Source organism: Nicotiana tomentosiformis, chromosome 1 (genome assembly GCF_000390325.3).
Source record: "Nicotiana tomentosiformis chromosome 1, ASM39032v3, whole genome shotgun sequence".
NCBI classification, from domain to species: domain Eukaryota; kingdom Viridiplantae; phylum Streptophyta; class Magnoliopsida; order Solanales; family Solanaceae; genus Nicotiana; species Nicotiana tomentosiformis.
The window spans coordinates 27,351,357-27,366,035 of NC_090812.1; the positions used below are offsets into that span (position 1 = coordinate 27,351,357).

Here is a 14,679-nt window from a genome sequence, read left to right on the forward strand (position 1 = left end):
AATAGAATATGAATCGTGAGTAGTATTCCCCTTAAACGTTCAATTTTGTGGCTCTGCTTTCCATTTTCTTTATCTACTCTTTCTATGTTGTTACAGATGTGGCCTAGATACCGGAACCGATCCCGAAACTTAAGCAATGGGTTGAAGCTCTGGTGTTGTAGAGACCATACTCCGAGCGTGCTTGGGTGGAATTATCAAAGGGCCAATGAGAGGCACGCAGTCATGGTAAGTTTCTTTCTTAGAACGATTATCGTTTGATCCTCTTCTCTGGCTTAATCCCCCTTTTGTAGCCTTGGGAATGACGTTGCCATGAGGGCCCCATCTGGTGACGAAGAAGTCCCTGCTCCGAAGCAGGCCAAAGAGAAGAAAAGAAAAGAGGCTTCGAGTTCCCCGGTCTCAGAAAAGAAAAAAATCGGTGAGGAAGTCTCGCAAGCCCAAGGGGGCTATGGTGTTATGCCTTCGGACTTGATCCACCGATTAAGGGATGAGACCTAAGAAGGAGAAGAGAAAGTAGCCTGTGAGCGGGCTAATGTTTTGATACAAAATTCCTCCGAATCGGCAGAGGTTGGTGAGGGAACTCTGGCGATAATTCCTGAACCAAAATAATTTGAGACAACTTCGTCCCGAGCCGAGATGATCGAAGGAGAGACCGGGAGCAAGGCTTCTTGGGCAGTGGCATATATCTCGAGGGACGAGCTCATGATGGCCGATATTTCTGAATCCCCTTAGATTTTGAATGCTATGATCCGTGATGCCAACATGTTGGAAAGTCGATCTTACGAGGGTATTTAAGGGATGACCGATCTCCATGGTTTTTTGGATGGGCTCGAGTCTGCTGTCTCGGAGGATATTACTGGGTTTAGTGGATTACCAGTATCGAGGAAAATATCATGGTCGGGCGCTGTCGGGTCTTCATCGAGCCCAAAACTGGTGGACCCATTCCCGGCCCCGAGTGTTAATCCCGATCGTAGGCGGAAGATAGTGCTTTCCGTCCCGAAGGATGCCCGAGTTTTCTCTCCCCCCGTGGGGATTTCAAGTTATCTTAGATCCTTGGTGACCGAGGAGGATTAAGCCGTGATGAACGCAGTAGGATCCATATGCCTTTTCAATGAGGCCCAACATGCTCTGAATCGGGTAATTTCGAGGGTACCTCTATTGTTTATTTTATACTTAGAGTTGTATATAATTCTAACATCTTCTTCCTGGTTTGCAGGCTTCGGTGTTGCATCATGAGGCTTTCCTCCGAATACGGGAGGAGCATAAGGCCGAGGTTCGGAACCTTACCGAGAAGAGCGACACCTATAAGCTTCTTAGTGAGAAGCTTCAGGCAGATTTGGTAAAGGCTCGGGACGAGCATACTGAGATGGCTGATTAGGTATTTCGAGTGCTTCACGATAGTGAAGATGAATTGGATATAAATACTAATTATCCGATCTTGCAGGTCCGATAGAGGCTTGAACAAATCGGACGTCTCCAAATGCAGGTGAATGCAATAGAGGCTGAGGCAGAAAAATTCAAAAAGAACATGGACATTCTGGCCTCGAAAAAGGAGATCGTCCAAGCTCAATTGGAGTCGGTCGAGGCCCAGTTGCAAGCTGTAAAAGAGATGGCCTCGGTGCAGGTTGAGAAGATCAAGGAGCTTCAGTGTCGGTTGGATTTGACCGTTTCTGATAAGGCAAGCTTGCCTGATGAACTCGAAGTGGCCAGATCCGAGGTGGCCGTAGCTAGATCTGAGGTGGTCGTGGCCAACAAAAGAGCTGACGCTAAAGAGGCCAAGTTTAGAGTTAATGTCGAAGTCAACCATGCTAAGGCCAAGGGCATGGCCGAACATACGAAATGGCAGGCTCGAAGGGAAGCCTTCGAAGGGGTTCAGGCCTAGGGCTTCGATATCATGTCTGAGATCGAGGATGCCAGAGTAGAGGAAGCAAGGGCCCGAAAGCTGGCCTTCCCTGAGGAAGACTCCGAGAGTTCAGGTGAATCTGAAGACGGAGAAGATCCTGAGGATGGAGATGCGACCTCCGATGAAGACCAAGCCTCTTAGGACTTTTTGTTTTTTCTTTTGTAACTTGCCCTTCGAGGCCGTTTTTTGGCCGTTGTAAATTTAGGCCGATTTGGCCTTTGTAAAAAATTATTGTATATAAATATAAAGCTTTTCTTTCCCTTTCGGTTCTCATATTTTTCTTTTGCTTTATTTGTATATACAAAGGTTGAAAATGCCTTAGCATGAAACAATAAGGTTGTGTTCGAGGGTTCGAACAAACCTTGCCTTTATTGCCTTTCTGGGTTAAGGCGTTATTGGGGTTCGATGTTATCAAAGTTTTTTCTGGCAAAAACATCTTAAGTTCGAGATTTTGCCGAAAGTATCCTTTAGAACCGGTTGTGAAAGAATTTTTATTTTTCGAAGGCCTATTTTTGTTACGGATTTCGGACGTCTCTGAGCTGTGTTAAATTGGCCGTAGCCTTTTAGTTCGGGAGTTACCCATTGGGTTTGTCTTCTCGTTTTATCTGGGCTTGCCCGAGATAATAATTTCCGAGTGGGGTGGCTGTGACTTTTAGAAATTGGGGCGTTGCCTATTAGGGTTTTTGCTCCCGAGGCCCGATGACAGGCTGTTTGAGTCGGATGGCAGTCCCCTAGTGAGGGAGAGATTGTTTGTATCCCGGTTAAGTATTGCCCTTGGGCTTGTGTTTGTATATGGTCACGGAAGTACGAAACTCTTTTGTAAAGATAGAAGAAAAAAAGTTTTTCTAAGCATAAGATGTTTGTAAGGAACATACTTCTCATTATTCTAGATCGAAACATGGGTCGAGCAATCTATACGAGCACAGTTCAATTTGACCGTTTGACCCTTAGAATAAATCCTATCTATTGAGATCCTATATTTATGAAGTAGTTTCCTTTCTAGAGTTGATATTCAAAGACAACGCATATGTGAGGGTAGCCCCCAGTATTCGAGGTTGATTGCAAAGGAACCTCGGATAATGTCGAATGGATCTCCGATGTCGATTCGTAATCAGGCTTGATTCTAAGTTAGCACGATTCGTCGTTGCCTCATTAAAAACCTTGCCGAAAAAACCCATTTGGGAGAAAATCGGTCTGAGGGAAAAAAATGTGCAACATGTGCTTTCAGACCTAAAGACTTCGTGTCATTTGCTAAAAAATCCATCGTCGTTTCTTGTCGACCACCTGCAGTCATAAATAAAATAAATTGAGCTTTACCTGGTGCCCATGGAAGAGGGCCAATGATGTCCATTCCCCACTTCATAAATGGCCATGGTGACAAAACCGAATGGAGCGCTTCCCCGGGTTGGTGAATCATTGGTGCATGCCTTTGGAATTTGTCACATTTTCAAACAAGCTCTTTTGCGTGTTTTTCCATATCGATCCAGTAATAACCGGCTCTGATTACCTTCTGAATCAAGGATTCGGCACCGGAGTGATTCCCGCAAGTGCCCTTGTGAAATTCCCTCAGAACATACTCGGTGTCTCTCGGTCCCAGACATATCGCTAAAGGACCATCGAACGTTCTTCTGAACAAGGTTCCATCTTCGGACAAGATGAATCGTGCTGCCTTTGTGCGCAGGGCCCTCGATTCTTTTGGATCTGAGGGAAGCTTTCCAGTTTTCAAATAACCTACATATTTATTTCTCCAATCCCAAGTCAAGCTTGTGGAATTTATCTCGGCGTGGCCTTCTTCAACTACTGACCTCATGAGTTACACGACGGCCCCCGAATCGAGCTCGTTGTCCTCGATCAATGACCCTAAGTTTGCGAGGGCATCAGCCTCACTATTCTGATCTCGAGGAACATGTTGCAAAGTCCATTCCTTAAATCGGTGCAAAGTTACCTGTAACTTATCTAGGTATCTTTGCATTTGTTCTTCCATGACTTCGAAGGTTCCGTTAACCTGATTCACCACGAGGAGGGAGTCGCTATTGGCTTCGATCACCTCTACTCCCAAGCCTTTGGCTAGTTCAAGACCTGCAATCACGACCTCATATTCGGCCTCATTGTTAGTTAATTTTGCAGTTCTAATAGATTGTCTAACCGCATTGCCTGTGGGTTGTTTTAGTACGATGCCAAATCCGGACCCTTTTGCGTTCGAGGCACCGTCTATAAAGAGGGTCCAGATTCCTGAAGACATACCCGAATTTATCAACAATTCTCTTTCGACCTCGGGTACTAGGGTCGGCATGAAATCAGCTACAAAATCTGCCAAAATTTGAGACTTAATTGCTGTTCGAGGTCAATATTCGATATCATACCCGTTGATTTCTATGGCCCATTTGGCCAACCATCCTGAAAGCTCGAGTTTATGCAAAATATTTCGTAGTGGATAAGTTGTTACAACACATATGGGGTGACATTGAAAGTATGGTTTTAGTTTCCTAGAGGCGCTTATTAAAGTGAGCGCCAGTTTTTCTAAGTGGGGATATCTAGTTTCGGCCTCACCTAAGGTCCAACTGACATAATAAATGGGAAATTGCATACCTCGTTCTTCTCAGACTAGGACTCCACTTACCGCTACCTCAGATACTGTCAAATATAAGTAAAGTTGTTCATTTTCCCTTGGCGTATAAAGCATCGGTGGGCTCGATAGGTACCGTTTTTTAATCTCTTCCAAGGCCTGCGGGCATTCCGAGTTCCATGTGAAATTATTTTTCCTTTTTAGCAACGAGAAAAATTGGTGGCCTTTATCAGAGGACCTCAAGATGAATCGCTCCAGGACGGCCATGCGCCCGGTTAACCTCTGCACAGCCTTTACGCTGTCTACCACCATGATGCCATCGATAGTTGTGATCTTGTCGAGATTAATCTTGATTTCTCGGTTGGATACCATGAAACCCGAGAAATTTGCCTAACCCGACCCCGAATGCGCATTTTTTCGGGTTCAGCTTCATGTTGTATTTCTTCGATATACTGAGAGTTTCTTGCAAGTGCTTTAAATGGTCCTCTGCTCATAGGGGCTTAACTAGCATGTCATCAATGTAAACTTCTATAGATTTCCCTATTTGTCTTTCTAAGATCCGATTTACTAGGTGTTGATAAGTGGCACCAGCATTTTTTAATCCAAATGGCATTACATTGTAGCATTAGGTACCATATTTATTGATGAACGAAGTCTTTTCCTGATCATCTGGGTTCATTCGTATTTGGTTGTACCTGGAATAGGCATCGAGAAAACTGAGGATCTCGTATTTGGTTCATTCTAAGTTTGTTTCCTATTTTAGGGCCTACTACTACGTTTGCTAACCATTCAGGGTATTTTACTTCACGGATTGACCCTATTTTAAGAAGCTTGGTTACCTCGTCTTTGACGAAAGCATGTTTGACCTCGGACTGGGGTCTTCTTATTTGCTTCACCAGCTGGAACTTCAGGCTCAAGCTTAGTTTATGGGTGGTGATTTCCGGTGGGATCCCTGTCATGTCAAGATGGGATCACGCGAAACAATCCATGTTAGCTATAAGAAATTGAATAAGCTTTTTTCTGAATTTAACCCCGTGCCTAGGTATACCTTTCGTTCGGGCAGATGTTTGATTAATATGATTTTCTCCAGCTCTTCGACCGTTGATTTGGTAGCGTCAGAATCATCAGGGACTATAAAGGATCAAGGGACCCCATAATCATCATCTTCGTGAGTCCCCTGCTTCCCTAGTTGGTTCGAGGCCAGCGTTTGTGACTGCTATTTGGCCTCCTACTTACCCTTCGAATTTGACCCCATTATTAAGGAGGGTGTTGATGTCGGAATTACTTCGTCAACAACAAACATTTATTTTGCAGTGGGTTGCTCCCCATAGACCGTTTTGATTCCCTCTAGTGCTGGGAATTTTAGGACCTGGTGAAGAGTCGAGGGCACTACTCTCATGTTGTGGATCCATAGTCTCCCAAACAGGGCGTTATACCTCATGTAGCCCTCGATCACATGGAACTTCGTCTCTTGGATGGTCCCGGCAGCGTTTACTGGCAAAGTTATCTCTCCCTTAGTAGTTTCATATGCCATGTTGAATCCGTTTAACACTAGGGCCGCGGGCACAACCTGGTCCTGTAGATCGAGTTGCTCTACGACCCTCGATCGAATGATATTGGCCGAACTACCTGGATCAATTAACACACGCTTAACTTGAGTCTTATTCATGAGTACAAATATTACTAGTGAATCGTTATGTGGTTGCATGATTCCTTCTGCGTCTTCGTCATTGAAGGATAAGGTTCCTTTCGGTATGTAATCCTGAGCCCGAGGTCGCTTCTCCCTTATGATTGACACCTTAGTGCATTTTAACACTGGCCTTTGAAGAACATCGATCCTTCCGATAGTCATGTGAATAATGTGTTGCAATTCTTCTTTCTTGTTTTGTCTATTGAACTCTCTTTTTTTGAAGTGATTCTTGGCCCAATCACTTAAGAACTCCCGAAGGTGCCCTTCATTGAATAACCGGGCTACTTCTTCTCTCAACTACCTGCAATCTTCCGTTCTGTGGCCATGGGTGCCATGATACTTGCATACTTGATTAGGATTTCTCTGGGCTGGATCGTTCTGCCGAGGTCGAGGCCATTTAGTATCTTTGATGTGTCCGATAGATGATACGATGGCGGATGCATCAATATTGAAGTTATACTCTGACAGTCATGGTGCTTCCTTAGGTCCGGTATGCCTGTCAAAATCATTCATGCTCATCATTCCTCGAGAGCCTTGGCCTCGATCATTTATCCTTTCACCTCGTACGGAGTTGTGCCCAGGTCCGTTGCCCCTACGATCTCTATGATACGGCTGGTATCGATCCCTGTTTTAACCTTGGTTCTCAATCGACATCCCTTTTGATAGTGGATCCCTTTTACTTGAACATGATCTTTTCTATAGGCTCGTACCACTGTATCCTTGAGTTCAAAGGAGACATGAAACCAAGTCTGGTTGATGAATTCTGGCCATCAGACTAGAGCGTGATTAACAACCCTTGTGGCCTTCGGTCAATAAAGCCGTAGATGATCGTTCTCAGCCCCAACCATGGGTGCTGGGATAGTTTAATGGTTGTTTGACAGACTCTTCAATCTTTGATTGATATCGATTATGTATATCGACCCAGGTAACAGCCGGGTACTCAATTAAGTTCTGCTTCAATTGTTGTAAAGCCACTGAGCTTCGTTCATTTCGTCCTTTGGTGAAAGATTCAACGGCCCAATCATCGGTGACCGGTGGTAGATCTATTTGTTCCATTTGGAAACGAGGTACAAACTCTCTGAGCATCTCGTTATCTTTCTGCTTTACCTTAAAAAGGTCCGACTTCTTTGTCTCGACCTTTATAGCTCCGGCGTGTGATTTTACAAAAGAATCTGCAAGCATGGCAAAAGAATCGAAAGCGTTAGGTGGTAAATTATGATACCATATCATTGCTCCCTTTGATAGGGTTTCCCCGAATTTCTTTAGTAACATGGATTCGATCTCGTCGTCCTCTAGATCATTCCTTTTAATGGCATATGTGTAAGAGGTGACATACTCATTGGGGTCGGTCGTTCCATTATACTTAGAAATCTCGGACATGCGAAACTTCTTGGGGATCGGTTTGGGAGCCGCGCTAGGGGGGAAAGGCTTTTGTACGAATTGTTTGGAATCCAAACCCTTCAATATTGGTTATGCCCCCGGGATCTGATCAACCCTGGAGTTATAGGTTTCCACTTTCTTGTCGTTTGCTTCGATATTCTTTTCCCATGACTCTATTCGTTTTGTCAGTTCCTCGAGCATATTTATAATTTCGGGGTTAGTCCCCGATTCTTGTCTATTTGACCTTACCACAGCTGGCTCCGTTCTGTGGGTGACTTCTTGGGGTGGACCGAGCTCAGCCCTGCTCGGTGCCTGGGTTTGGCTCTGCAACTGAGCTATCGCCATCTGTATCATACGCAGGCTAATTCCGTCTTCTCCAATATTTTGGGTATTTCGAGCTGCAGATCGGGTTCCACCATGGATGCTGTTTTCGGGATCGGAATGTTGGTTCGCTTCGATGGCCACATGCGAATTAATGTTAATCGGATCCACGACCCGAGTCCCAATGGGGTCAACGGGTGGCCTTTCATCCCCGGGCATCACGTTGTTATTCTTACCTAGATGGCCAGATTCGTTGTCAATATGTAGGGGCATTAATTAAGAGTTCGTCATTTCTAGTCTAAAATCAAAGATACTTCCAAAAGCAAGTGTAAAATAGTGTGTTTTTCAGAGATTTGAACCAAATAACCACTATTATCCTCAGCCCCACGGTGGGCGCCAAACTGTTTACCCATAAAATGGATAACAATTGAATTTATACGCGGCTCTAAGGATACGTGATATAACTTGATACAAACCGAGAAAATGTATATATATCAATGCTGAAATCAACTATAAAAGAGATAAATTCAAACCAAATGAATCAATTATCTTTGTCCCTTGAGTTCGGTCACCCTTGAAACAAGTGAGTATTCTGCTAGTATAAGAACAGAGTAACAAGATAATCAAGCTTTCAAAGAAGATAAAGTGTTGTTTTTATTGCTTCCAGAATGTGGTGCACAAATTATCAAAACCCTATTTATATAGGGGGAAGTCCTACTTTGTTTATAATTCTAAATACAGAAGGAATTCCATGATAGATTAATTAATTGGCCTCTCCTTGATATGCGCTGGGATGTTCGCCGAGATTCTCGCCCTAATTACGAATATACCAGATTTTTTGTTTTCTGGTTCGATCTTGATCTTGGCCGATCATGCACTTTATCGGTCTCTATTTTGCTCGATCTCAATCTTGGACGATCTCGACCGGTCTCTATTCTTCTCGGTATCAGTCTTGACCGATCTTGATCTTGACCGGTCTCTAGGTCACTGTAACGACCAGGCCAGTCGTTTCGAGAGTTATAGCCTCGTTTCCCCCCATTTATACTTCTTTTGTGCTTTATAGCTGCATTATATCTTACTGGGTTGGTTGGTTCGGGTTCGGAGTGATTTTGGAGTGAATTGAGACACCTAATCTCTTAATTGGAAGCTTAAGTTGGAAAAGTCGACCGGACGTCTACTTGTGGGAAAACGACCTCGGATTTGAATTTTTATGGTTCCATTAGCTCCATTAGGTGATTTTGGACTTATTAGCGCATCCGTAATATGATTTGGAGGTCCGTAGTAGAATTAGGTTTGAATTGGCAAAAGTTAGAACTTTGACGATTTTGGCCGGCAGTGGAAATTTTGATATCGAGGTCGAATTGGATTTCTGGAAGTTGGAATAGGTTCGTGGTGTCATTTTTTACTTGTGTGTAAAAGTTGAGGTCAATCAAACGTGGTTTGGTAGGTTTCGACGTCGTTTGTGGATTTTGAAAGTTTAGACGTTCTTTAGGGTTGAATCCGGGTGTAATTGGTGTTTTGATGTTATCCTGAGTGATTCTAAGGTTTGACTAAGTTCGCATGGGGTTATATGACTTGTTGGTATGATCGGTTGAGGTCCCGGAGGGCTCGGGGTAATTTCGGGTGGTTAACGGCTTGATGAGAGTTGAGGAATTGCAGCGGAAGCTGCTGCTACTGGTGAAACCGCACCTGCGGAGTGGGAACCACAGGTGTGATCCCGCAGAAGTGAAGGAGGATCCGCAGATGCGGCTAAGGAGGGCCTGGGCAGAGGACGCAGGTGTGATGGAATTCCCGCACCTGCGATGGTCGCAGAAGCGAATTTAGGGGCGCATGTGCGAGTTTGGACCGCAGGTGCGATGTATTTCCCGCACCCGCGAGGACCGCATATGCGATCACTGGATCGCAGGAGCGGAGGCTGAGTTTAGGGATTTTTCCGCAGAAGCGGGGCTTTGCCCGCAGATGTGGAAATGGAGCCGTAGGTGCGATAAGTCTGGGCAGAACCTATAAATAGAACACTACGAGAGTTTTCACCATTTTCATTATTTTTGAGCTCGAATTTTGGGGATTTTGAGAGAGATTTCGTAGTAATCACTGAGGTAAGTTCCTTGTGCCTATTTATCTTCAATAATGGTATTTCCCCATTGATTTCTCACCTAGTTGGTGAGTGTTTGAGGTGAGATATGGGAGATTAGGGCTTGGGAATTAGAGAGTAAATTTTGGGGTTTTGGAGGGGCAATTGAGGTCGGATTTTGATAAATTTGGTATGGTTAGACTCATGAGTGAATGGGCTTTCGGTTTTTGTGACTTTCGTCGGGTTTCAAGATGTGGTCCCGGAGGGGGGGGGGGGGTTGAGCCGATTTCAGATTTTGGACTATACGTTAGTAGTTTTCTTGTGGAATTGATCCTTTTATCCAATATTGATTATCTCGTACTGTTTGTGGCTAGATTCAGGGCATTTGGAGGCTGATTCGAAAGGTAAGGGCATTTCAGAGTAGGATTTCTGCGCGGTTGAGGTAAGTAAAAGTCTTAAATCTGGTTTAGAGGGTATGCAACCTCGAGAATTTGTATGATGTGAATATTTGGAGGTGACACACTTGCTAGGTGACAGGCATGTGAGCGTGCACCATTAGGGATTGTGACTTGGTCCGTCCCGTGAGGCTGTAAAGTCGAATAGCCATTGTTATTACTTGTTTTTCCTTGTCTTTGAGCAATTGACTGCCTTTCATGTTAGAAACAATGCTTAGGCCATATGATATCACTGTTGGGACCCGCCGCAGTCGAATACTTATTGAATTGACTGCTAATTGGTGTCTTGTACTCAGTCATAGTCTTACTTGTGTTTTATATCTCCATTCCCTCTCATTTCATGTTGATACTTATTGTATTCTATGTTTGGGCTAATTATTATGATATTCTGTGAGCCCGAGGGGCTGGAGAGGTTAGTGACTGAGTGCCGAGCTATGAGGTATATTGGATCGAGTTGCACACCGCATCAATATTGGATCGTGTTGCACGCCGTACCAAATATATATATATATATATATATATATATATATATATATATATATATATATATATATATATATATATATATATTATTGGATCGGGTTGCACGCCGCAACAAATATTAGATCAGGCTGCACGCCGCAATAATATTGGATCGGGCTGCGCGCCGCATCAATATAGCGCTTGGGCTGAAGGAGCCCTCCGGAGTCTGTACACGCCCAGTGAGTGCAGGTACCTTTTGAGAGTGTGTATTAAGGGCTGAGAGCGAGAGTATGAGCTGTTGAGATGAGTTGAGCGAGTGTTGCCTTGAGAGGCTGTACTTGCTTTTATTTATTGTTGCACTTAGTTGTTATCTGTTGTTGTTGTGAAATTTCTGGAAGATTCATATATGTTTTACTTGAGCTCGAACTGATTTGACTTATACCACCGGACTTGAAAGCATGTTCACTCTTTACTGAAAACTTTTAAAATGATCTGTATTTTTTTATAGTTCGTCACTGCTTCTCAGTTCCTTATTTAATTCTGTTATTTGCTGAGTTGGTTTTACTTATGCTACACCCTGCACTTCATGTACAGATCCAGGTGTGTACGGTTCTGGCGGTCACTGAGTTTCGCGTGCGAGCTGATTATCGGAGACTTACGAGGTAGCTGCCGGCGTCCGTAATCCTTGTTTCTCCTTTCGTATTATCTTTTCTCTCTTGTATTGGAATTTGACACAGACTGTAGTAGACTCTGTTTTCTAGATTGGTTGTTAGATGCTCATGACTTAGTGATACCCTAATATCGGGTTATCATTCCGCACTTGTGTTTTGGGTTTTTACCCTGTTATTATGTAAACCTTTAGTTAATTTAATTGCTTTAGTTCACTTCTATTATATATTGAAAGCATATTGAGAATGTTGGCTTGCCTAGTTCCATGATAGGCGCCATCACGACTGGTTAGGTATTTGGGTCGTGACAAGTTGGTATCAGAGCCTAGATTACATAGGTCTCACGAGTCATGAGCAGGTTTAGTAGAGTCTTGCAGATCAGTACGGATACCTCTGTACTTATCTTCGAGAGGCTGCAGAACCCTTAAGAAACTCCACATTCTTGAATTCTTGTCGTGCAAATTTGTTGATTCTAGTAACTAAGCATCTGTTATTTCATTCTCTCACAGATGGTGAGGACTCGTACTACTGGACAGGATGGATAGCCACCAGTACCTCCATCCAGGGCCGCAAGAGGTCGAGGTCGCAGTAGAGGCCGCGGTAGGGGCAGAGGTGAAGCCCGCACAATAGCTTGGGCTATACCTGCAGATCCACCAGTTGCCCCAGATCAGGACCAGATTCTCGTTGTTGATGCACCAGCTCAGGCACTACCTATGCCTATTGTGATTCCAAGCCTTCAGGAGGCCTTAGCTTAGATTCTAATCGCGTGTACCAGCCTTGCTCAGGCGGTCTCTGTTCCGGCCGCAGCAGCCATTTCTCAGGCTGGGGGAGGTGCTCAGACTCCCACTGCCCGCACACAAACCTCCATCTTTCAGTGGTGCAGAGGGAGACGATGCACAAGGTTTCTTGGACATGTGTCAGAGGATACTCCGTACAACAGGTATTTTGGTGACCAGTGGGGTCTCGTTCACTACCTTTCAGTTCTCTGGGGCTGCATTCAGTTGGTGGAAGGCTTACGAGAGGCGTAGGCCGGTCGACACAGCACCCCTTACCTGACAACAATTCTCCGTTATCTTTCTGGAGAACTTCGTGCCTCAGTCCAGTAGAGAGGAGCTGCGCAGATATTTTGAGCAGCTTCGTCAAGGTGATATATCTGTGATGCAGTATGAGATGCGATTCTCAGAGTTGGACCGTCATGCTATCTTGTTGGTTCCCTCAGACAGGGAGAGGATCAGGAGGTTTATGGATTGCCTCACTTATCAGCTGTGATTGCTTATGACCAGAGATAGAGTGTCTGGTGCTACCTTTGATGAGGTTATCGACATTGACCATCATATTGAGATGGTTCGCAGTTAGGAGAGGGTTGAGAGGGAGGCCAAGAGGCCTTGTGGATAGGGAGGATTTAGCGGTGCTCCTTCTGGGGGTGAGTTCCAGCACAGTAGAGGTCGTCCTTTCAGACATGCCTAGAAGGCTCGTCCAGGTCACCGTGGTGCATCATCTGTCCATGGTTCTAACAGTTATCAACATGACCGTTCATCTCTCGGTGCCCTCCCAACGCAGAGCTCTTCTTGTGCTCCATCGGGTCAGGGTTAGTCTATTCCAGGTCCTTCTGCCAGTTATCCCATTCTTGGGGCTCCCTTCAGTCTCCTGCACCAACACTAGGGAGTTGTTATGAGTGTGGGGAGTTTGGTCACATAAAGAGAGAGTGTCCCCGTATAGTGGGAGGTCCAGCTCCGCAAAGGAGCCAGTCTATCTAATCAACACCAGCCCCTCCACCACCCGCTCAGCCAGCCCGAGGTGGAGCCCAGTCAGCTAGGGGTCGCCCGAGAGGGGGAGGCATCTCAGGGGGTGGCCAGGCCCCTTTCTATGCCCTCCATGCCAGACCAAATACCATTACTTCAGATGCTGTGATTACAGGTATTGTCTTAGTTTGCCACAAAGATGCCTTTGTATTATTTGACCCTGGTTCCACTTATTCATATGTTTCCTCGTATTTCGCTCATTTTCTACATATGCCCCATGAGTCTTTAGTTTTATCTGTTTATGTATCTATTCCTATGTGTGATACTATTATTATGGACCGCGTATATCGGTCATGTGTGGTGACTACTGGGGGTTTGGAGACCAGAGTGGATCTTTTGCTGCTCAGTATGGTCGATGTTGATGTGATATTGTGTATGGATTGGTTGTCTCCATGTCATGCTGTTCTAGATTATCACGCTAAGACTGTGACATTGGCGATGCCGGGGTTGCCGAGGGTTGAGTGGAGCGGTTCTATAGACTATGTTCCCAGTAGAGTGGTTTCATACTTAAAGGCTCAGCGAATGGTTGAGAAGGGTTGTCTATCTTATTTGGCTTTTGTGAGGGATGTAGTACAGAGACTCCTGCCATTGATTCTATTCCGATGGTGTGTGATTTTCCGGATGTGTTTCTTGCAGACCTGTCGGGCATGCCGCCTGATAAGGATATTGACTTCGATATTGATTTGGTGTCGGGCACTCAACCCATTTCTATTCCAAAGTATCGTATGGAACCGGTGGAGTTGAAGGAGTTGCAGGGACAACTTCAGGAACTCCTTGATAAGGGGTTTATTTGGCCTAGCGTGTCACCTTGGGGTGCACCAGTTCTATTTGTAAAGAAGAAAGATGGTTCTACGAGGATGTGCATTGACTACAGGCAGTTGAACAAGGTCATCGTCAAGAACAAGTATCATTTGCCACGTATTGATGATCTATTTGACCAGCTTAAGGGGCCGAGGGTGTTCTCCAAGATTGATTTGAGGTCAGGGTATCACCAACTGAAGATTCGCGATTCGGATATTCTTAAGACAACTTTCAGGACCCGATATGGCCATTATGAGTTCCTTGTGATGTCTTTTGGGCTGACTAATGCCCCATCAACATTCATGCATTTGATGAACTGTGTGTTTCAGCCTTATTTGGACTCGTTCGTTATCGTATTCATTGATGATATCCTGGTGTACTCTCATAGCCAAGAGGAGCATGCCCAGCATCTGAGGATTGTGTTACAGAGATTGAGGAAGGAGAAACTTTATGCAATGTTCTCCAAGTGTGAGTTTTGGCTCGGTTCAGTGGCGTTCTTAGGGCACGTAGTGTCCAGCGAGGGTATTCAGGTGGATCCAAAGAAGATAGAGGCGGTGCAAAGT

At 44.8% G+C, this 14,679-nt stretch overlaps 1 protein-coding gene and 1 non-coding gene across 2 annotated transcripts; both read left to right on the plus strand.

Moving 5' to 3' along the window:
* The first annotated feature begins 205 nt into the window (after positions 1 to 205).
* Positions 206 to 1,879, plus strand: LOC138904908 (uncharacterized). Its single transcript, XM_070193406.1, has 4 exons — positions 206 to 225; positions 291 to 393; positions 1,214 to 1,336; positions 1,484 to 1,879. The coding sequence occupies exons 1-4, from the start codon at positions 206 to 208 to the stop codon at positions 1,877 to 1,879; spliced, it is 642 nt and encodes a 213-aa protein (XP_070049507.1).
* A 4,947-nt stretch (positions 1,880 to 6,826) lies between these two features.
* On the plus strand, positions 6,827 to 7,040 carry LOC117275005 (small nucleolar RNA U3). Its single transcript, XR_004505162.1, has one exon. It is a non-coding gene; the product is annotated as a small nucleolar RNA U3 (small nucleolar RNA).
* Positions 7,041 to 14,679: the final 7,639 nt, after the last annotated feature.

Excerpts from the sequence above, each read along its gene's own strand:
- LOC138904908 (XM_070193406.1), top strand. The coding sequence starts at position 206 with ATGAGAGGCACGCAGTCATG. Across the intron at positions 394-1,213 it reads AAGAGGCTTCGAGTTCCCCG|GCTTCGGTGTTGCATCATGA; the intron begins GTCTCAGAAAAG and ends CCTGGTTTGCAG. Across the intron at positions 1,337-1,483 it reads AGAAGCTTCAGGCAGATTTG|GTGAATGCAATAGAGGCTGA; the intron begins GTAAAGGCTCGG and ends CTCCAAATGCAG.